The sequence below is a fragment of the Etheostoma cragini genome, chromosome 2, assembly GCF_013103735.1.
Source record: "Etheostoma cragini isolate CJK2018 chromosome 2, CSU_Ecrag_1.0, whole genome shotgun sequence".
In the NCBI taxonomy this organism is placed as follows: Eukaryota; Metazoa; Chordata; class Actinopteri; order Perciformes; family Percidae; genus Etheostoma; species Etheostoma cragini.
This window is the reverse complement of record NC_048408.1, coordinates 11608808-11632797: the sequence shown is the minus strand read 5'-3', so window position 1 is coordinate 11632797 and position 23990 is coordinate 11608808. Positions and strand designations below refer to the sequence as shown.

The 23990-nt window shown below is 41.4% G+C and overlaps 1 protein-coding gene across 2 annotated transcripts in view; it reads left to right on the top strand.

Annotated features, from left to right (window-relative positions):
* The first annotated feature begins 5744 nt into the window (after window positions 1–5744).
* hhip (hedgehog interacting protein) overlaps window positions 5745–23990 on the top strand; it is a 32872-nt gene continuing 14626 nt past the window's right edge. Inside the window, exons 1-5 of one of the 2 annotated variants that reach the window (XM_034894945.1) lie at window positions 5745–6528; window positions 10334–10526; window positions 14767–14911; window positions 16375–16576; window positions 22737–22888. In XM_034894945.1, coding sequence (XP_034750836.1) covers window positions 6262–6528; window positions 10334–10526; window positions 14767–14911; window positions 16375–16576; window positions 22737–22888 — 959 coding nt within the window. In that variant the 5' untranslated portion in view covers window positions 5745–6261. Of the gene's footprint in view, window positions 6529–6980; window positions 7205–10333; window positions 10527–14766; window positions 14912–16374; window positions 16577–22736; window positions 22889–23990 lie in introns of those variants that run through there. The other variant, XM_034894953.1, reaches the window with a different exon arrangement.

Genomic DNA, 23990 nt, shown 5'->3' with positions numbered 1-23990 from the left:
CATTATGAAAATGACTCATGCTTGGTAACCAGACTCCAGACAAAGGGGACGTTTTCAGTTCTGTTTTCTGATGTAAAAGAACAAGGGCCAGACAAGGAAATATTACTCTGAAATGAGACCTCAAAACAATTCCCTGGGACAATAAAACACAGTGGGTTCCCAAATAGTGACCTTTGTATGGCGGGATGAAAGGAAAAAATCTCAAAAACTGATTCCACACCACACCTAACAGCCTTCTTGGGAGAGCCTGTTCCATTCGCCTCTTTCCCTTCTGATGTAAAATGACCCCAATGCAGAGGCTGTGCAAACCGGGATTTCACAATGGACCACAAGCCCTGGGAAAACCATATAACGTCCACTTTTGAGAGAACTAGTACAGCACTGCACTATCATACCAATCATCCCTCCAAGTCAAGCTGAGGACCACCTTGAGAGCTACTTTTCCAAATAATGGAAGTAAAACAATTTCCATTTGCTCAATCTAAATAAGGGTGGAATTGATTGATCTGGTCAGTGGGTCTGCAAGCCTTTTTGTTTGAATAACAAAAGTTCAATATACAACATGTGGCAGTAAAGCAATACTGTCTCCTGAGATAAAAGTTTAGAATGAGAATTGATACCTCCCATAGCCACATAGCAAGCAAGAATTTAGGGGCATAAACATAATGGCATGGTTCTTAATAAAGACAGACATTTTGTAGAAACATTACGTAATGACACTGCTTGGATTCAAAACAGTGAGAGAAAAAATGGCATTAGACTGTGATTTGATATCACATGTACGTCTTACCTGTATGTATTTAAAAGGATAACAAGAGTGCAGCATGCACTTGCTGTAAATCTTTACACTAAATTTATATTTTCACTTGAGCTGATCTGCCTGAAGGCAAGATGATAGCCAGCTAATGTCATTGGTGGGCTCTAATTTGTCAAAGGTTTAAAAAAAAAAATACTTGCAGGTGCAAACACACATACACACTCCTCTGCTTGGCTTATTTGGATGCCACAAGATGAGAGGAGCACTCAATAGCTCAAGCCTACCTGATGGAGAGCCTATGAGGCCAAGCAGGAACAGATGGGCTGAGGATGGCGGGGTACTGGGAATGAGGGAGTAAAGGGAGAGAAAGAAGGGAGAGAGCATCGGCAGTCAGGGACCACCATCATTGCTGCCCACACCAGACTACACTTACCACCCCTCGCCCCCATCCGACCAAATTCATTTGCAGCTCAGTGATTCTAGACTGTAATGAATCTGCAATTTGCACACATGTATGGTGCCTAACATGGTACTACTTTGGGATCTTTTAACCCCTGATGGAAACATTTACAAACAAGTGGCCACAAAGAGTCATCAATCTGCACATTAACCTCTCTCTTGCCTTTGGGGGATTGTGCTATTCTCTATTATAGGGTTCAGAGAGGACCAAAGAAAATGAAATGGGGAGGAAATGGAAATAGCCCCTTTAAAGCTGACTACAGAGGCAATTAGCCAAGTACTAACAGGACCCAGCTATGGTCACTTCAGTCCTTCCTTTTCCTTTAGGATTAGGTAAGACACGCTCAAAGTGAAGTGAGAGATTTCAGACCCTTGAGAGGTAGAATAGCCACTTGTAAGCTTCCTGAGTTTGAAGAGTCACTGTGCCTTCACATCTGGAAAGAAATCTATCTGAAGCACAAGACTGATCAGTTTCCTGTATGGAGCAATGCAAATGCTGCTGTGTTTATCTCCCTGGAGCTATGTCATTGTGTGTATTTGTATGCATCAGACATTGAATACCGAGTAAACAGTGACGCGACAATTTGTGTTCACAACTTGAAACCCAGTATGTGTCTCGTGCCACAGCGCCAGGGAGCCCTGGGTGGCTTCAGTTACTCATGCCATGTGTATACTTTAGCCAAACAAGGCCTAGGGACACTCCAGGGTGGTACAGAGGAAGGAGGGGCGAGGAAGCTAAAGGCGAGGTAGTGTGGTCCGATGGTTGAAGCCAGTGATTTAGAGGCTGTTGATACTGGGCAGACAGCCCAGGCTCAGTCACTGACTCACTGTAGATGACGCTGCATAAGTCACTACACTTAAAATGTCCTTATGTGTTTTGAAATGTTCAAGTGGAAATCAGACGCACTCACACAGCTGGAAATCGCTACTGGATCTGATTTTTCTTGTTTCTCTCTTGCTTTTCCCTGAAGCTTTCATAAACAGATGGCCGAGGCTCATTAAGCTGTTGTCAGGACTATTAATGACATTGTGAACACTTTCCGAGTTCTGTCCGCCTTGGGCTTTCGTATGCCAAAGCTGGGCCATTAAAGGTGTGAGACTAACACAATGCTGCTGTGTGCTGCAAGGTGAGGGATGGAAGCCACGAAAAAAAACCACACACACACACACACACACACACACACACACACACACACACACACACACACACACACACACACACACACACACACACACACACACACTGTTGAATGGCTGTTAACAGTGGGCTAAGGTTAATGATTTCATGTTCATGGCATAGAAAAATGCTGTGTTGGAAGAATGTGAAGGCTTTGACCCTGCAATGCTACATCACGCTGTATTGTATGTGCTCCTAATTATATGGTAGAGGAGGTACAATACAGTTATACTTATCACTAGTACTTTTTCAGATAATGCCTTTGTGATGTGTTTCTATACAAGTTTACAACAGTTTATAGCGTCAAACTCAAACAAAAGTCTACAGGCACAATTGTGGCTCTGTGATGGCTGTATCGGGCACAGCGGTGCTTTTAGCTAAATGCTAAACATCAGCATGCTAGCATGCTCACAATAAAAAGGCTCACATGCTGATATTAGACAGGTATAAAAAGTATCATGTTCACTATTTCAGGGACATGTACCATGCTATCATTTGCTAATTCAAGTTTTAATTCACTCAGAGGGGAAATGTGTTAGTGTACCAAATTTCATTGTCATCCATTCAATAGTATAGTATATAAATAGTATATAATAATTTTAGTCAAAGCCACAAATGTGAACTTAATGGTGGTGCAAGAGGAAAGGTCTGGGGATCACCAACATCATCAGGATGCATCCTCTGAGGAACATGAATGAATGTTCCAAATACTTCCTGTCTGACAGACGGGCCAACATTGGCTTCCATGCTACATCCATGGCTAAAAAGCTGATCATTTAAAACAAATAAAGGGGAATTTTCTAATTCAAACATGATTGTAAATTTTGACTGAACCAATTTTTACAGCTATTTTCTGGGAAATACTTTCTGTTCTGTTTATGTTCAGAGTATATGACTGGTTCAACTAATGGCTAAAAGTCCTTTTTTTCTCGCAGCTCCATGGGTGAATTCTGCTGGACCCACGCAGCTAAGTTTTGGCCACCACTAACACCACTCAGAGACAACTTTAGGTGGACTTATGAACTGTAAGGTGAAAGGTAGTGGTTTTGCCTTATGGGAATGGAAAAATTGAAAAAGCACAAATGGAGCTCTGTCATCAGTCTTGTTGCTCATGATTACGATGCTGAGTTTTGAAGCAAACAATGCAGAAACAGAATGGGCAGAGAGAATAGAGTAAACGTTCAACATCTTCTCAGTCTGGGAAACAGTGGAGGCGGCAATGAGAGCTTGCTGAGCTCGACTCATGTTGTTGATCCTTTTGTGGTCACACGCAAACCTAACCATCATCCTCTGGGATATCCTTTCAAAGGGTCAGACGCTGAGTGAATAAAATTCCCCCTCTGATCCAGCAGAAATAAAAAAGGACAAAAGCAGGTGGTATCTTTTCAGGGAATTATCATGTTAATGTTTTCTTTAAATCAATATTGAATTACAAGCTTGATCCTAATAAGCCAAATCATTGCAAAGTTAGCATTATAATGAATCTCCACACCTGAAATGTAATGAAATAAAACCAAATCAGTTTAATAATGTGGAGAGTAAGTATTGCTAAAGTGCACTTTATAAGACTGTATGCTTATTTTTTTCACCTATGCAATCGTGTGTGTTTGTGTGTGTGTGTTTGTGTGTGTGTGTGTGCGTGTGCATGCTCTGAGTCTGTGCCTCACTAGGACTCTGTCATCTTAGAAATGCGGTCTGTCTGTGATTCTCTCTAATGGTCTATCTCTCCCAGCAGATGTACTCTTCTGCACTCCACAGCTGGATCCCACATGTTTTGACAATATATTTTTTTTTCTCTGCATGGAGCTCTAGAGTTGGTGGTTATATTGTTGGTAGTGTTGGTGGCAGATTCCTTCTCTGCATATGGTATTGTTTCTTTCCTCATTTACATCCAGAATACTGCAGTGGCACATTGGCTATACTTGGTCCTGAAATGTCTCCAGTTGGGTAACGTAAAGAATGTAGAGGGTGGGGGGTCAGATCTGGCAGGGTCTGCTATGGCTTCATAGCACACACAGTCATTTCCATAATTGCCCACAATCAAACCAACCCCTCCTGGATTCCTCCCGCTCCAGATTCCTGTAGATAAGCTGAGCTGGGGCTCTGGTGAGTGCTGAAGACCCCCAAGTAAGAACAGGTGCCGTTAACGTAACTGATTTCAGATTCTCTGTGTATCGGAAAAAAGGGGGGTGGGGCTGTTGTTTCTTTAGTAATTACCATGGTTGGACATTCCCTTTTGGATTGCTATCATGTGACTTTTCTGAAGAGAGAAATAAAAGAGGATTTACACACATTTGGTTCAGTATTCTCATGAGCCAAATTAAGAAGCCTTACAGTGTGTTTGACTGTAGGGAAGAAAATTGCTGCGCATCAGTTCATAGAGATTGATTTACACTGTAGATGATTTTCCACTGCCTAACACATATAATTATTCACTCTGTGGCTACCAGAATAAACCTTTTAGAAAATATTTAAACAAAGTCAAACACCCATGACACAGTTTGTAATGTAACATAACATTCTGCATTTTCATAATGTTAGTGTCTTGAGGAACTCTTCATGCCTCGCTCATAAGTTAGTTCAAAAATAAAAAATAACACATGGATCAAATATTTTATTTATTTATATATTATAAGACTTGGCTCATGGCCATGAAGTAAATTGAAAAATCTGGACAGTGGAAAACAGTGGAAGATGTATTCAGATTCCTGTAAAATAACCTATACTAACAAAATTAAAATGACAAGTGAAAGTTTGCTTCTAAAATCTCACATTAGAAAAAATGCAAAGAATGATACCTGTGAGAGTCATATCATACATGCTATTATATCATTGCATTTGCTTTTAGATTCATCAACTTAAAATATTGAATGTGGTCAAGGGGGAGCTAGTTTTAATCATAATGTAGCCTAGGTATCATATTTCAAAAACTATCTATCTATCTATCTATCTATCTATCTATCTATCTATCTATCTATCTGTCTATCTATCTATCTATCTATCTATCTATGGATTGGACAGAAAAATCTGGAGGTTAGTAGCCTTCTGTCAATAGTTATTTTTCCTGGAATATTACCTGTTATCAATTAAAAAAGTGGTTATATTGTTGTATATTATATTTTATATAACATATTTAATGCTGAATTAGACCTCAGTAATAATTGTCTTTACTTTTTCGTTCGATGGAGCCTAACAGTGCGTCTGCCACTGCCTCTACTCTCCGTCCTCCGCTCTACCAGGTAACTGTTTACCTCGACGTGGACGCGACTGTGGCCACATGCGCGCACCCGTGAAGTCGTACGTCACCGCGCTCGCTCCTCTTCTCGCGCGCTGGTTAAAAAGAAGGAGGAAAGAGCACGGGAAAACATGTGAGTGGTCTGAGGACTTTAGTGAGAGACGACTTGTATGTCTTCTATGTTTTTTTGACCCCGTGCATGCACAAACCGCCGTGCTGTACTTAAAAGGAATTACATCTAAAGGAACATCACGACTCTTTTGCAGTTCACGGTGTTCTTTGGGTTTTGACTTTTTCTGTTTATCAGGATAAATTGTGTTATTGTTTTGCTTATATTTTTTATTTTTTTTATTTCTGAGTTGTTCTATATAAGCAGAAGCAACAATAATGTATTTTTAAACACCTTTCGTCATAGTAGTTGGTCAAATTCAGGACACCTGTCCTGACAAACAGAATATTTGAAATGTTCTTATTGTAGCCAAATTGGACTTTGCCTCTTGGAGAAATTAGCCCAAAATAATATAAACAAATATATATTCTACACTGCAGGTTAACCCCACTATTTTTTTCAAAAAGAGGGGACAGATCTTGGGAGTTTTTTGTATTCATATTTTTTGTTATTTTTGTTAAAGTATGAAGCATTTGCAATTTGTGCTCGTCCTGGCCATCGCGGTCAGCGTGTGGGAATGTGGAGACGCTAAATTCGGCGAGAGGGGAGAAATTAGCCCCAGGAGAAGAAGATGTTACGACGGAAGCCTGCCCAAGCGGCTGAAGAAACGGGAACGAAAAGTGTTGCTTGACGGCAGCAGCGGAGAAGTTTGCCACAGGTTGTATCCCCGTGTGTCCTGCTGTCCCACCAGGAGAGCCGCCTATCAGCTCCTGCACCGCAGGGATGCTAGGGTAGGTTAATGTCCATCCACCAAGTTGCATTTTCTTCAAATTAAAGGGCTGGGGTGTTACTGCTAAAACCCCATCAGGAGATGCATTTACAGCCCTCGTGTATTAATTGTCATTCTTCCTCTTGTTACCGATAGCTGAATGTGGGGATGGCCAGGGGACATTGCCTATCCCGATGAAAAAGTCTTATTTTAACATTTCTACAGGGACAAATAGACCAAATTGTGTTTGTGTCTGTGTGTGTGTGTATGCGCGCGAGCGCGTGTGTGTGGTACACAGTGGTAGGTGAAATTACCATACCTTTGTTTATTAAATTGTAGCCTAGCCTACCTAAAGCTCCGTCTTGTAAAATCCCCATTTGTGCCTGTAACGTAACTTTGCTTCTTCTTTTTATCGTTTTAATCTCATAGCAACTTATTTTTCTAGTGCCCATGTATCTTTTCTGTAAGTGTTTACCTGTGTTTTTTTTTTAACTTAGCCTACCTGGTCTGAAATTAAATGAATGTCCAGGTTTTGCGGAAACATTTTCCTTTTGTATACGGTGTCTTGCTGTACACAATCTGATGCGTTTCCATGGTAATCACTCGTCGATTTACGTTACTTCTCGCTACAGTCAGCTACAAACAACTGTCAGGAGAAAGGCGTTTTAGCTAAGCTGTTGAACCGTGTACCAGAACAGGTAAGAGTCCGGTTGTACCTGCGAACTGTTTTTCTTTTCGTCTGTTTGAAAGAGTCATCAGCGTTTTGTTTCGGCGTTACGTACAGAAACGTTTGCCTAACGTAACGTTATTGGCTTTAAAGAAAAAGTTCCATAAGCAATACCGGGCTCGCGCTTTTATGTGGCACTCTTGACCGTTATATGGCATCGACCGACGTGATAAGAAAAAGTTTTAAAATGTCATAAGTAAAGATTTTAAAAGCTCAGTTTCTGTGGGCAGTAAGTAAAGAAAAACGACTGTATGCGCCAAACTTGTAGAGGATTCCGTTGGATCTCCACCGGGCCATTCTCATGTAAACCACTCCTCGAATCATTCAGTGGCTGGGTGGTATCTAACTTTGTGTTGCGACAAAAAGCCATATGATTCATTTAATTTGCTCAAGTTATGCAAATAAGAGGGGGGGGGGGGACTGAATAGGACAAACTCGACTTCTCCTCCTCCCCACTACACTGCCCACACACGGAGCCCTTTCTGATTATGGCAAAAGAATAACAACAACACCATTGTGTTTGTTGGTTTCACTAATGGGAGAAGCTGGAGAACATCACTCTCCCCCAGTCATCAGCCCTGTCCAAGTGTTAATGCCTTTGAGATGGTGTGTGTGTGTGTGTGTGTGTGTGACCATATCCCCCTGCCAACCAACTTACACCTATTCCCCAAGGACAAGTGTTTTGGTAAAGCTTAGCATTGCCTACATCAGTACTTTTCCCCCACTCTTTTGGCCTCTCTGACCATATGAAGTTTGCACAGCGTTACTGATGTATTGCATTTGAAAGACAAGTGATTCTTTTCCAAGTGTGTCATTGCACATTAATATGTTTGTTCAGGCAATTTCATTTGCAAAAACCCTTATGCAGATGCTATCCTAGAAATAAGTAATCTTAAGCTGTTCTCCAACATGAAGCAATGCATAGCAGCTTGGTGTAATGCCAACTTTAGATAATGTAATGTAAACATCTGAAATAGCCTCGGAATACATTAATGACAATGTTATTTTCTTATTTTTGCTCCGTGTTTGTTTGATTGTGGCTCTCTTTGTGACCTGCTTTAGCATGTCCTTAGCAAAAGTGCAACAGCTTAGCCTAGTCCTTTTCCTCCCTGCTTTTGACGAACATACTCAGTGATATTCAGCAAAGACAACAAACAAAGGCCCACTTGTTATGGTTTGGATGATGGCAACATTGGAGCCTATCCCAGCAACATATGGTCACAGGGCATGGCTGAGAGCACACAAATGCTACTCTCCATGGACCTTGTGCCAGCCCATGGCACACAGAATCAATGGGCAATTTAGAGCAGGAGGGCAGGCATGCCCACAACACTACATGGCATGAGTTTTGAGGGCACAGAGACAGAGGAACTCACCACACACACACACACACACACACACACAGTGGCATAGCCAGCCTGGAGCTCCCTTTTTGAGAAAAAGGTCAAAAATTAGATACAACATAAAACAAAAGTGGGATTCAGATCTGAGTTCAACTGTGGAACCTCAGAAAAGATAGAATTTCTTCATTTTGCTCTTCATTGCGTCCATTATACTGCCTTTTGTGGTGACAGATTTTTTTGTATACAATATGTTAGTATATTTTTCAGGTAAACTCTCAACGTTTTGCCAGATGTTTTGCCACCTGTTGGGTAAACACGGCTCTGAATAACTGCTGAACAGAGAATCTTTTCCCCAGTTGCAGTTTGTTGCAGTCAGAGCACAGTGTAAGGCGTCCATATGTTGGCCTTGGGTCCGCTGGTCTAATTGACTTCGACAGACTGCTAATTTGTTGATACCAGAGTGGGAATGATGTGCCTGTCTATCTCTAAATTGGTGTTTACACATGGACCTCACACAGAGCAAAGCACTACCAGCCTGCCTGGCTGGCCAAGCAGCGCTACTCTTGACCTAAAACAGATTACATTGTGTTTTATTACAGCTAATTTGTTATGTAAATAAGCCTGCTAATTTCTTTTGGATTAACTCTTTGTGTACTTTTGCACAATGACCCCAAGTCAGGCTTTGAGGCTCTTATTTGGCTTTATTCATTTTATGCCCCAGGATCTGTCAGACATGGGAATTGTAATTTGACTTTAACTGTTTATGAACTTGGGTAAGTAGGCAGTGAATGAGATGATTTCTTTGTTTATTTCTCCAAACAGACAGGGTGTTCCAAACAAAATGTTTAACAAATTGGTATGAAAGGATGTAGAATTGGTGTACCACTATGCAGGGCTTTGCTATAATTTAGCTTGTACACATGTAATTGTAAAAAACTCTACAGAAGGTTTTAGTGGGACAATAAAAAAAGAGGCTATACCAGCACTACCAGTGAAAATGTAGTGTCTTTGCAGTGTGAATGGTGTGAACGTTCATGCAGATTGTGCCAGAGATGCTGCAGACTTTCACAGTATGCAAGTGACTGTCTTTCTCCCTCCTCATTCTTCATTCTACAGATGATGCGAGGAAAAAAGAAAAGTTGCTATACAAACAAATTGTTCAGCACAATAGCAACCATAATAACAAGGAACCACCTGTCAAATCTGCAGATCTTGTAGAATATAAACAGACATTACAATGATGGTATTTATGTTTACCATGTGATGTGGCATACAAATGTATGGGTTTATTACATCTAGTGGGGTTTTAGACCCTGTTTCCAACAGACTATCTCACTCTGCATGTGTCATATGGGTGGGAAGCCTGTAAACATACAGTTACCTGAATGTGTGGGTGTAATTTTTAAGTAGAGATCATTCACTTTCTGTGTGGTTACAGAAGTGAGATTGGCCAATTTAGTTAAATGGTGAGGGCTGGGAAGCGCTTAGGCATCTCTGTGTTGTATTGTTATATTGACACATTAAAAAGGTTAGGTGAAATCTTATGGCTAATATTTGCCTTTTAAAATGTAATTTGGACTCACTGTAATCATTTAAAAACATCTCATTTTGTATAGTTATTCAATCTCAAACAGTGTCTTAAATTGTCAGAAGTTTATGGCAATGAAGATTTAAAAATGCAATGTGAACTAAAGAAGTAAAAGTTAACAGTCCTCTATTTTAATCAGGCATTGGTCCCTGTTGCGTGTGGTCTCCAGATTTTCTCCACCAACAACACCGAATGTGGACGTCTCCTGGAGGAGATCAAGTGTGCTCGCTGTTCCCCCAATGCCCAGGTGTTGTTCCACTCCTTGGACATGGATAAGATGCCACACAGGGAGCCAGACCTGCCGCGGCTTTGCCAGGATTTCTGCCGCGAGTTCTACTACACCTGCAGGGGGCACATACCAGGTAATTATACAGATACTAATGACGGTGAATGTGAATTGTATTGTAGCCCCTGGTTACCTGGTGATACCTAAGCATATACATGGATAGATTACTGACAGTAGCCATACGTTATACTTGCTCATTTCAGTGCCATTTGAAATGGATCTGACACCTTATTGTGATGAATTAAAATTCATAGCAGGCCTCATTCCATATTGAGACTCAGCCTGCACATGTAGAACTGGCAGATTTTTGGACTTATCCAAAAAGTAGTGCGTCAGTAGTCTGGTCTGTGAATATTTATTTATCCAGCTCATACCTCATTTGACCTCACCTCCATTTGTTGCTGAGCTTGTTTTACCCATTTTCTTGCCTGCTGCCTGGCACTTGGTGTGCTGTTGCACTTTAGTGCATCAGTGAAATTACTCGCAACACACTGCCTATAGACACAACACCAGTTTGTTGATTAGTCTGCAGTCTGATGTAGCACATTTGGTCTAGCAAATAGCAAAGCAATATTTTACCTTTTCTATGACTTCACTCCAGCTTTTCAATATTTATGGCACTAGGTGCAGAAAGTTTTGCTTTCTTGTCTCTGTTAGGTCTGTTTGGATCATCCAAGTTTACTTTAATCACCATGAATTCGCAAATATTTGACTGTTTTTGATCACCTTGAGTGCTGTAACAATTTAGAAATGTGAGGCATTTCCTGACATGTGAATGGAACATATTAGATTTGCTTTTGGGTGTGAAAACATTCACTAACAATAGCTGTTCCCCGCCCTATCAGTGTACTAGAGAACTGGACTGGGGAAAAATGAACTATTTTATGAACTGTTCCTGGAGACTGCTCACGGGATGCTTAAGCACCCTAGCTGTGGTCTAGACATGACTGCCTGGCCCCTTGCCTTCCTCAAACATAAGCTGTCACTTAAAGACCTGTGGCTCATGTTCTGCCACCAGTATGTTTTTGTTTGAGTAGTAAGTTCACATAAATCTAAACATAGTTGAAGTGTTGCTTAACTGGCCCCTGTCATCTTTAACCATGAGCTCTACTATGAGATGGCAGAATCCACAGAACAGGAAAAAAAACAACTCATTTATGCAACAGTTTCCTTGTGGATATGGCACTGCTAAATGATGGGAACCCCTCTGTCCTTTGAACGCATTTGGTCTTCAGAATTTCCTTTTGAAGGGATGCAAGATCACAGGTACCTGTGCATACCAAACATGATCAAACACTTTCTGACTGTCTTTTCTGCTCCAGCCAAGTCTTCTTCCAATCTCTGTCGCCACAGACTGATTAGATCTGCTGAGATTTGCAAACAGAGAACAGTTTCAAACACACTTGTCTGTAACCCACCCACATGGTAGGCTGTGGCTCAAGTCAAATATCAAACGCATACCTTCCATCCTCGTCTGCATCTAATGGCCTGCTTGCATATCTTGTACAGCACTTGAAATTTGGCGAGTGGTTTCACTCCCCGATGTAAGTCAAGTGCCAATGTGAGTTGCGCATGCGTCACTTCGCAACAAGTAGTCTACAAGATGCTAACAAGAGATTTCGGTAATGTCAATACAGTAAAAATTGACCTATTTAAGGAAGTTTGTTCATTGCTGGCTACAAGCTAGTAATCAAACACAACAAAGGTTGTCAGTTGAATGGCGTTTTGAGCTAACATAGCAGTCCAACAATAGATAGCTAAAACGTTTTCCCATCTAATGTTAATGTTTGTAATGAGAAAAGTTTATTATTTCATGGATTTAACAAATTTCAGTATGACATCTTATGCTGTAAACCATTTAAATATGAGCATGCGCAACTGACATCTGCACTCGACTTACATCGGGGAGTGACAAGTGGGACTCCATAGAGCATAGAAATAGGGAAGAAGAAGAAGGCATGTCTGGAGTAATGTTACTTACTCATGAGCTGAGAGACATATGGGCTCAGAGAATCCAACCCAAAAATCTCAACAGAGGAATCCAGAGAAGAATCCCCCCTCTCTGTGTTCACCGTCATGCTCTTCCCCATTTACCCCCCCCCCCCCCCCCCCCCCCCCCCCCCCCCCTCAGCCTTCTACAGATCAGCATATGTGGTGACGGATGACACATTTATTTTTCTACAAAGGTTGTGTGTATGTAAAACTGCTGAAGTGCATCAAGATGTCAAGTACTTTGGGTGGGCCACCCAGGTTGCCTTGGAAGATAACCAGATGGAAGTATAACTTTAGCGCTGGGGAGCCTGGAATATGGACAGAGTTCGCTCTATCTCTCTCTTTCTCTCTCTCTCTCCTATCTTCTCTTTTGCTTGGTTCATACTCTTTTCTGCACACAGTACAAATAAGGTTGAACATACATACAGTATCTCAAAGAAAGTGGGTACATCCCTCACATGTAAATACAACAAACTTTAAAAAACACCTCCTACTATACACAAATCAAATAATTAGATTGAATCCTATTGCAGAGAGGCCATAAAGTTGTACGCTTTGTTTTCATGAATGGTAACAATTGTGTTGGCATTCTTAAAATCGCTAGCCAAAGGTATTAAAATGAAACAGTAGCCTTTACTGCATCCATAACTGTCATCCTGCTCCCATGAAACTTCCTACCAGCCCTTGATTAGGCCATGTACTTAGCCCCCATTTCTCCATAAAGACATTTACTGCCTTGACTCTCACTTCTGCCTGGAGGCCTCCCATCTTCCCCGTACTCCTCTTTTCTCATATCTTCCTCCCCTGTTCAATAAACCCCCCACCCCGCAACCGAAGTCCCCAACCAGCATGGCTAAGATAACTGCAGACACAAGTGAGTGGGTGGTATAGCTAGAGCTCTGTGTCTGTGTGTTTCTGAGTTTGATCTTCATGTTGTGTTTAGATGTTTGAGGGGATATCCTATCACCTCCAGTATTTGGTGCGGTCAGCGCTTGCGGTCAGTGTGTGGCAGGGGAGGGAGATGAAAGAAGGGACGGGGAGAGTCCTGTTTGTGTTTTTATCACTGGTGTATTTGCTCTCCTGTGTCCTCTGAGGAATTGACTAAAGGAAACTATTGGCAAGATTGTTTTTAGGTCGCTAAGGAGCTTGTGAGACCCACTGCACAGGACACTTTGCTGGGAATAGTGTTGTGACAGGCTGGAGGTGGAGCTGCGTGTGACTGCTATGTTTACGCAGATCACTTTTCCTCTGGCACCAAAACATGTTAGGTAAACCAGCAGCCCATAAGGAATGATGTGAGGGCAGTTTTACCTTGAATATACATGCTAATTGAGTAGAATACAATCAGTAAGTCAAGTACATTTTATTTGTATAGCCCGATATCCTAAATTCCAAATTTGCCTCAAGGGGCTTCACATTCTGTACAGCATATGACACCCTCGATTCAGATATGGAAATACTCTCTTTGCACAGCAAAATCAATCGTCCACCATTAGTAAATACACTCCAATGACCTTTAGTTGTGCTGATTTTGACAGGCAATAGTAAGAGCTGTGACACAGTATGTCCTACAAATAGCCTCATGAAGTGAACTCTTATGACATAGTATGAAGACAAATTTTGCTACCATCATTTCACATTCTGTAATCTCGTCAAGTGAAAACTAAGTTTCTCAGTCTTTCTTTGTCAGTATTGTCAACTTGGTTCTTGTTTGCTGTGCATTTAAATGTGCCTTAGGTTTGTGTAATAAAAGTAAAATAAACAAGTAAGTAATCACTATGTTGCTGGGTAGACTGAAGAAAGTCAGTCTCAGTTTTCGCATAGGACTCCATTAGGACTAGTGCAAAGGCATAATTTCATAAATCAAAATAATGAGTAAACTTGAAATTGAGAATGCAGTCTTTTTGCTCTCAGGAGAGGCATAGTTTGCAGCAGAACCCTGTTTAATTTGTGATCCATTTGGTTGGCCCAGTTTCTCTTCACTTGTTCATTTACGCCCGGTCTAGCCAGGATTTGGTTTGGCTCATCAAGCATAACTTCAACCCTCCCCAACACACAAGCACATCACATCGTTTCTCTCTTCCTCAGTCTCTCTCTTACTCTGTTGTCCTCTTTTGCAAATATCTATGCATGCCCATATTTATACAGCCACATACATTACAGTTTACACTCAAAGCTAAAGTACCATAAAAACAATGTCAGAAGAATATTTATCTGACTTTTTTGGTTTAGGTGTCTATACGAGCCCAGTGTATGAAGTAATTTAACCCCGTAACATCTAAAGTAAGTGTATAAAATATGTCTGTATCTGTTGTGTTTGCTAGAACTGTTCCAGGCCGATGTGGATGAGTTCTGCCAATACTATGGGAGAAGAGATGCCAGTCTGTGCTTTCCAGATTTTCAACGAAAGCGACCACAAGGGCAAGATTCCAACTACTTGGGAGATGAGAAAATAGAAGATATCAGCAGGTTTGTAGCCTGACTTTTACCATGTTTTATTTTATTTCATATTATAGAATTAACTTTGGCTAGCTCTTAAATGTGTTTCAGCCAAGTGAACTTTTCAGGCTTCCTTATTAGTACTTAAGAGTTCAGATTAATGACATTCAGCCGTGATTTTTATGTTTTTATAGAAACAGGGGTAACCTCGGTCACATGTTCTGGATTCACTGGTCCATTTGACATGGTCCATCCTCTCAGACAGAAATGCTATGCCATCTCCTCTCTAATCCTAAAGTTTGTCCAGACTGCATTTGCTCAGCTTTGCTCACATAATAAAAATGCTTATCCTGCGTCATTCTGGTTGCCTCCCTCGCTGCAAAGGTCTGTACATCACAGAGGGCTTTGCCCTTTTGTCCATGGGGGGATGCCTTTCATCTCTGTTTTCCCTGAGGCGAGAAGGCCAAGCAGCATGTGCACCTGAATAGCAGCAAACAACATTCAGTCAAATAACTTCCAAAAGTTAGACAGTCTGGGGCTTATTTGTTGCTTCTGAACCCTACCCTCTGAGGAGTCTACTCTCTGACGTTAGAGGCTGGGGGAAAGTGCCAAAATTAAGTTATCACAGTTCACAGTTCCAGGGAGTGGTTGTGCACTTATTGTTATTTATGGCTGTTAGTTTGGAGCTCAGAATAGGACAAGAAAGAATCCAACATTAGACATTAACAGCGGATGAGTTAGTTGGTTATGGGCTTGTATCAATTGTGGCCCAGTCGAATCAGCTTCTCTTATCCCCCTTAAAATCTGTGCCCTCTGCCAAAGTGGGCGTGTTCACAGGTGGGAAACAACCACGAGTGTTCATGCCCATGACTCTACAGTTTGGTCAGGTACCTGCACAGTTGAGGGTGGACATCGGAGGGTTAGTTGGAACCTCCTGTGCTACTTTCGCTCGCCATTAAAAAGACAGAGATGAAATGCAGCTGATGGTTTTGGAATTAAAATGGAAAGATGGAGGGAGAGGATTGATGGGGACAGGTGGTTGTGAGGGAGTTCATTGACGTAGAGAGGAGGAATAAGTTTTAGTTGTCGTACAGTATTATAGACTCAATGATACACTGGATTTGTATTTGTGCATTTAAATGTGTCTACTGGTTACTAATGTTTGCACCTTGGCAAACGGAAAGTCACCAAATTAGAAATCTAGGAAAAGTGATAAAGACCTGATAAAGAGCACATCTGCTAGTTTTTTCAGTTGAGAAATCTCAAGTACTTGCAGCCTGATACAGCAACGTGAGGTATTTAATCCAGAAAAACATCATCATCATGTCATAAGAAAAAATATTTTAGGTTAAACAGTTTTAAGGTCTTACTGCTGGTTGTCACATGCTTCCTTGTAAATACTATTTAAAATTGTGTCATGTCACTTCTACCTTATAACTGGATTATTCACCACCAACATCGGTCTCTGACCTTTTGTCTCCCTTGTTCCCCAGGAAACACAAACACAACTGCTACTGTGCCCAGGAGGTGTTGAGTGGTCTGAGGCAGCCGGTGGCCGTGGTGCATTGTGGGGATGGATCCCAGCGGCTATTTGTCCTGGAGAGAGAGGGAATTGTCAGGGTACTCAATAAAGACCTCAATCTTATCAAGGAGCCCTTCCTGGACATCCACAAGCTGGTGCAGAATGGTCTGAAGGTAGGAATGATCCTACTTTACTAGTGGTAACTGTTTTGTAGGTGTATATGTATGTAATCTGAGCACAGATGCAAACAGGAAGGAGGAAAGGATCTTGGGTGATGGTGTATGAAATATTGTTTGCTACATAGCTAGATGTAATGTGCTAGAGCCTTACAACAATGCTTTACAACACATCTGTTTGCACCTATGTAACCCTGTTAGGAACATCTTCTGCCGAGACAAATTCCTTGAAAGTGGCTGCTTACTATTAGTATTCAATTATACAATTAAACCACACAAGCAGTCATTTATCAAATGTGATTGGGGTTAATCATAACGCTATTATCTGCTAATTAACTGTACAGACAGCACATATTGTGCTAACTCCTAATTTTCTGCCAATTCTCACAAGATGGGTTAATGACTTTCTTAATCTCTCCCATATTGTTCCTTTAAGGGTTCTAATATCCCACATGGTTACCCAATACTTTACATAGTGACTTAGTCAATACCCCACTTAATGCATGGTTTATAAATGTAACCTTGTCTACACTCTTTATTCACTTTAAAAAAAGATATAGAGATAAGTTTATCTAATGTCTTTGATATCCTTTTGCCTTCTCCTGCTTTCTTAGTTATAAGAACAAGGGTTTAGTGTTATACTGTATATAGAGTTGGGAGCTGAAAAACACTCCTCACTGTCTGTATTTCTGACAGGAAGTAGCACCTTTGTAGCAATTAAATTTTCCTGCCAGAATAAGGTTCATGATAAGGGTGTCAAGGGGCAAGTAAACATTTCTACAGTTCTGTTTCTGTTTGGCTTTGTGTCCTTCTTTAAAGGAATATAAACATGGGCAAGGGTGTAAAAAAGTACAGGTGCACGTGAAGTATATTTTCTCATTTGTATCTTCTCAGCCTGCTGCAGCTTTTTGAAGATTGTTACGTCTGCTGTCTCAGTAGTGTTATAGAGTAAATGTGTTTTTAACTAACTGTGCATTGTGCTGTGGTACTAGTTCTTGAAATATCTTGCAAGGCATAGACATACATTAAATTGTTTGTAATATGACATATACTGTAGCTCTAAGAATTTTATATTGGTCTAAGCAAACACATTGCAGTCTTGATGGCACTGTCCTGATATTAAATATTTATTCATAATCCTTACTGCATCTCAGATTTTGTGTTTGAGAATTTTCGGAAATTGCTGAGATTGCACAAGATGGGTTAACTGGGATTTTTGTGGGGCACACTCCTAGACAGGAAGTTTATCTATCACGCATGCCTCCTGCTCCTCCACTGACAAGACCCTTTGCTTACAAGGAGTCAAACAGAGCACAGCAATTGATTATGCAACTGCCCCCTGAGGGATGCTCTCACTGCTCTCTTATCATCATTCAATCCAAACTGGTTGTGGATAAAGTGATCATTATGACAATTAGATGTGGCTCGATCCCCCGCAGGCCCCAAGAGTCCTATTCTGTGATGTTGGCTGCCGAAACGGGCTCCCACACGGGTTGAACAGAACCAGGGGAGGGCTAAGGTGTTTACTGGCAGCATCAACAGGATGGAGCTGCCTTTATACCGAAAGAGGAACCCAGGCCCCCATGAGACAGGGCAGATAACGGGTTTTATCATCTGCTCCATGCACATGCTTTGATTGTAATGTTCTGTGCTTCCTTCTGCTCCTCTATCCCCCTCTTTCCACGGATCCCCCCGGTGCCAATTAAGCTGAACTGCACAGACACAATGCTGTGCTGTGGTGGTGTGGGCTCCTAGCTTCGCTGTGGGTGTTCTTCTCCTGAAAGTCAATCTCTATACTCAAGCCCCCCCCCCCCTTCCACTCACCCACCCACCACACACACACACACACACATTCACACAAACATTACCCGTGTCATCATCGTAGTGGTCTCTCCACAACTAGCTCACATTCACACAACTCTAACATGATGGTGAATTGTGGACAAACCTGATTGGACAAAGCCCTGCTGCAGGATGTGGTTCAGAGATGGTGCATGTACTAAAGGGCGACCATTCTTACTAAAGTCTACCAGTACAGATACTTTCAATGAAAATCCAATTACAATCAAGCTGCCATATTTTTAGATTAGCATATTTTATGAAACTACACTTTTGACTTGGTATAATGTTCTGAACACTCCTGTTTTTTGTTACTTTTCTAGTATGCCAAACACAAATACCTATGTGCATTACAGGCTGCAAATGTCTGCCTTGTACACACTAAATAAATAAAAACAGAAGAGTTTTGTTGCTTCAGCTTGGAGACATTGTAATTAGTGTCTGTGTGTGTAGATACAAAATACAAAATAAAATATAAATGGAGATGTATAGAAACTAAGTTTAAGTGATCAAATAAAACATTAGGTCTAAACAAAATTATATATACAGTACAATGCTTTACCAAATAAACTTATTTAAAATAATCTTCAGGAAAGTTTTCAACTAAATTAGATTTTCTTGTCTGTCAATTAAGGTAATTGGAGTTACTGAAATATTTCACTAACATTTACTGTGTTACGGGTAGCAGGAGCCTGCAACACAATATTTCACTGTTAAAACAAGTAAGTCACAGCATGTTATTCTTTCTGTCCCTGCTCCGATGACAGCTGCTGTGCATTCTGAGCGGCCATTGGAGCCTCAGGGCTGCTTTCATATGGACAGAAGTGGCCTCATCTTTGCTATAACTCATAGTGATCTCACAATTATCCTCAAACAGTGGGCTGTGGGCTATTGAAAGATAAAATGTGAACAAATGGAGCAGTTGGGCACAAAAAACAAAAAAATATCCTATGCATTTTATTGTCCAGATGATGGATTATATTTTATTCTTGGTTGATGGGAAGATTAACGTGTCATGAGATTGCTGTAAACTATTATAAGTCGTAGGATTTATGTGTGAACAGGTGGAGGAGTTGCAGTGGAGATTTGATTCTCATTGTATGGCTAAGGGGAAGGCAGAGAATACTACACAGGAGGTGTTTATTGTCTGTGTGTGTGAGGGAGGTATGAATGTAGATGCTTCAGGTAGTCTTTGAGTGAAGGGCGTAGACATTGTTTTGCTTCAATCAACTAATGTGGAATGTCTTTCATTGAGGAAATGCCCACAAGCCACTGAGAAAAGATCAATAGGTTCAGGGTAACAATGCATGAGCCAACTTGTGCGTCACTTGGACTCAAAGACAGCTGCCCCTGCAGAATTGGAAATGGTAGCGTTGTGTCTGTCACTGATCAGCCACCTAGACAGGACCAGCATTCCATTGCTTTAACGTTGAGCCAAAGCCAGAGAGCCCCAGATCTCAAAATTGGAGGGAAAAGAGAAATGCAGAGGCAGGTGTTTGTGAAAAATGAAGAGATAACACCTCATGAGAGATTCAATCAGAACCCACTGCCTGGCTGTGGAAGAACGATGGCTGTCATAAAAAAAAAAAAAACAATGTTTAAGGGGATAATGGAGGGAATGTTTTAAGTTGATCCAGCAGAGTCAACTTAAAGGTCCCATGGCATGATAATTTCAATTTATGAGTTTTTTTTAACATTATTATGAGTTCCCCCAGCCTGCCTATTGTCCCCCAGTGGCTAGAAATGGTGTAAACTGATCCCTGGGTATCCTGCTCTGCCTCTGAGAAAAGGAAAGCTCACATGGGCTGATCTGGAATATTGCCCCTTATGAGGTCATAAGGTTACCTCCCCTTTCTCTGCTTTGCCCGCCCAGAGAATTTGGCCCACCCATGAGAGAGAGACATCATGGCTTTCAAATGAGCAAAGTGGCAGTTGGTCAAGGCCACACCCCCAGCCCAATCCCCCCAGCCCAACCCCCCCACCTCAAAAGCTACAGACTCAGAAATGGCACATACTAAGGAAAACTCATTGTTATGAAGGTAAATTATTATTAGTATGAGGGTTAACTGCTTGCACTGAAACAGAGAATCTTGCAGCTTACCCCTAAATTGCCGTCATCTTCGTCGCTATGTACTGTAGGTGAAAAATACAGCATCGTATAAAAGTGCACACACAGTACACAGTACTATGACACAAGGCAGAGCAACACTCCTAAATCTAATTACAGCTTTTAAACCCACAATGTAGAAGCTGAAACCCTAGGAAATTCACGTTACAGCTGACAGAATGTGAAACCTGCAGTTTCTCTAAATTAGCTTGTTTGTACAGTATATTGGGTTTTGAGCCGTGCCAAGAATATCTTTCCTCCTGCCGCTCTGGCAGCAGTTTTAGCATGATCAATGCTCAGGAGCCACAGGTTGGCACTTTTAATCAAGGTATCTCCTTTGATTTTCTCTGCAGTGAACAGCTAATGCAGTGTTTGTTTCTTATTGTTCTGATGCCAGCTCCGCTTATTGCCTGCTGCTAAAGGAGCAGGTCATTAGCAAGGGAGCTAATATTTCAGTCCATTTAACCACTGTGTAGCTTGGTGGTCCCCCTTTGGCTCCGGATCAAGGCCCCTTTGGCAATGTGGTCGTTGACCCACTCTCTATAGTGAGTTTATTTTGGGTATGTGGGTCATTGCATCCTTAAATCCAACATATAGATCCAGCATATCAAGATGAGGTTAAGAATTTCTTTTCCTCAGATAAAGCCTTTTGACATTCTTTGGCAAAGTGCAGTCACCTCTGCTCCGACTAACATCCAGCTGTTGTGTGCTGCATCCACTCCCACATAAATCCTTTTTTATTCGACTTCAATGATCTGACATTTAGTAGTACTCATAAATTTGCTATGGTGGAACTCTGCCTTTTGGGGTGGCGATTTATTTGTAAACTTTCACAACATTTCACTTTATATTCAGATGGATAGAACCCCTGTGGCTTATAATGTGGGTCTCTGTTGTTGCTCATTGGTACTTCAAGTACATTCCTTTGCAAAGAGTCATTTCTTTTGCATTCGCATGTGGCCTGTGTCACTGCTGTGTTTGACTGGGCCGGGTCTAACCCAGTCCAAACAGAACTACGGGATTCAGTTCACCAATTTATGATGTGTGTTCTTTGGCTTGTGACACAAGACTACACCTATGCAGAGCCTGTCACTTATTTTCAAACCAGGATATATATTTTCTGAAATCCTTTTTTTTTTTTTTTTTTCAGAGTGGATATTTAAGGATAAGACAGCTGTGGTTATTGTAGACATGATACTTCAATGAGTCAGTGAGATAACTTCTTTGCATGATGCTTCACTTTTTAGAAATTTTCTCAGTGAAAGAAGAAAAAAGTCTAGCTGTTTTGTAGGGATGCAATCACACAGGGATCATTTAGAAATAGTAAGGGAGAGTACAACATTAAAAAAGGGCCGACCTGGCTTGTCTTGCCTAGGGAATGAAATGCTGTAGCTGATTATTACAGCTAACTATGATGGGAGGACCACCAGAGTAGTGACAACTGATGTAGCTGCCTCCGGGGTGAGACAAAGGTTTACATATTACACAAGCAATTTAGATGTTTTCTAAACATGTTGCCAAGACAGTGGGAGTTGGCAGCTCTCTGACCCCCCCAACGCCCCCCCAGCCTTGAATTTTGCATGGATTTTATGTTGACCGGGAAAGAGCGAGGGGATGGGGAGCAAAAAGCATGGGCTGAAGGACTCCGCACTTTTGTGCTCTCTATGAACTGTGAGTGAGCTAATAAATTCTTTCAGGCACTCAGCGTAGCATTCACGGATATCCCCCAAAGATTACAAACAAATCACCGCACAATGGAGGCCACCGGGAGGGCCTGGGCGTCACAGGGGCCCCCCGACCCTGTGGACATGCGCACATAACCAGGCTGCAGAGAGGACTGGTCTAAGGCGGGGGGTTGTAGAAGAGGTTGTGCTGCTCTACCCAGAGTCAAATGCTTCATAATGGTTGGTAATGGTATATTCAAGGAAGTTGGTGAAGGTGTGAATTGAAACAGGCAAGGGTAGAAAAAGAGAGAATGGGAGAATAGAAGGGGTGTGAAAGGGAATGTGATGGATAAATAAAAAGGGGGATTAGAGAGGTTGAAGAATTAAAGGAGGTGGGGGTGATGGGTGTGCAGGGGTTTGCATGTAGTGGTCTTGGTGACGATGAAGATGACCGAGGGGGGTTATTCCAACCCCACACAGCCCGAGCAGAAGCCAAGGAGGGACATAATTAACTCCTGGATCTTTTGTGTTTCTCATCTGACTGCAGGGTGGAGATGAAAGGGGCCTGCTAAGCCTGGCATTCCACCCCAATTACAAGAAGAATGGCAAGCTCTACGTCTCCTACACCACCAACCAAGAGCGCTGGGCTATTGGACCGCACGACCACATTCTCCGTGTGGTTGAATACACCGTTTCCAGGTAATGGGAGGAGTGTGTTCCAAATCTACCTTAAATATGGGTTGGTCACTGCCTGGAAGGAAACCAAAACCTCAGCTGCCTTACAGTCTACACAACGTTAAATTGACCTATTAACTATTGAGAATTAATATAGCCTGTCCATTCACTTCTTTATGCAAGGCAGTTTACAGTGTGGTCAGTTGTAATTTGTAGCAATGCATGACGATTGGTGAGAATTCCCACAATTTGCTTCTCAGTACATGCTCTCATTTTACTGTTGATTGCTTAAAAATTCAAATGCAATTATAAGCGTTCAGATGCATAAGGAGAAATAAGAATAGAATGAAATTTAAAGTTATTGGATGTTGTGAAAAAGTCGTGATCACAAAACCTGAGGGAATTGATCATGATATGTGCTATTCCCCTCTAACAACACTGATTTGACAGAGACCATGGTAACCATAGTAAATACGAAAGCCATAAAAGCAGACTGCGTAATATGGGTGTTCATTTGCAACACTTTTGATGATAGCAATGGTGCCTTTTTCCACACTCCCTTCACAATGACCTGTAATTAAGAAAACGATCTTTTCTCACGAAGGTGTTTAAGTGTTACATTTTAATTTGCATAATCACAGTTGTATGTTTGACTTAATGATCTAATCTTAATTATAGTCTTGGCATGCAGTCGTGGTGACTGCAGCGTATAGTCCCTAATTTGAGGGTCCAATTGGGAAATGACAGTTAAAGTATTTGATGGTAGTTTTAGAGAGTAATTTAATTTTTCTTGGCAAGCTGCTTTTTAAAAATTGCAGGACTGCCCAAAACTACCCATGAAATATTTGTTGCTGATACTGTGCACTAGAACTTGTGCAACATTTTTAAGCCTGTGTTACATCTCCACCCACTGTCTTTGCCTTACCAAGACAATGCATTAGACTAAGTGTCTCCAGACACAAACTATTTAATGTCATTTTATGTTGGATTTTGTGTGGTATGTCATGTCAGCGTTTCTTATCCATGTTGTATCCTTGTACCCACCAAAAGTAATTAGAGACAATTAAAGTGTGAACTTGTGTATATTTCAAAACATTACATCACATTTCTTAAGTGACTTTTACCC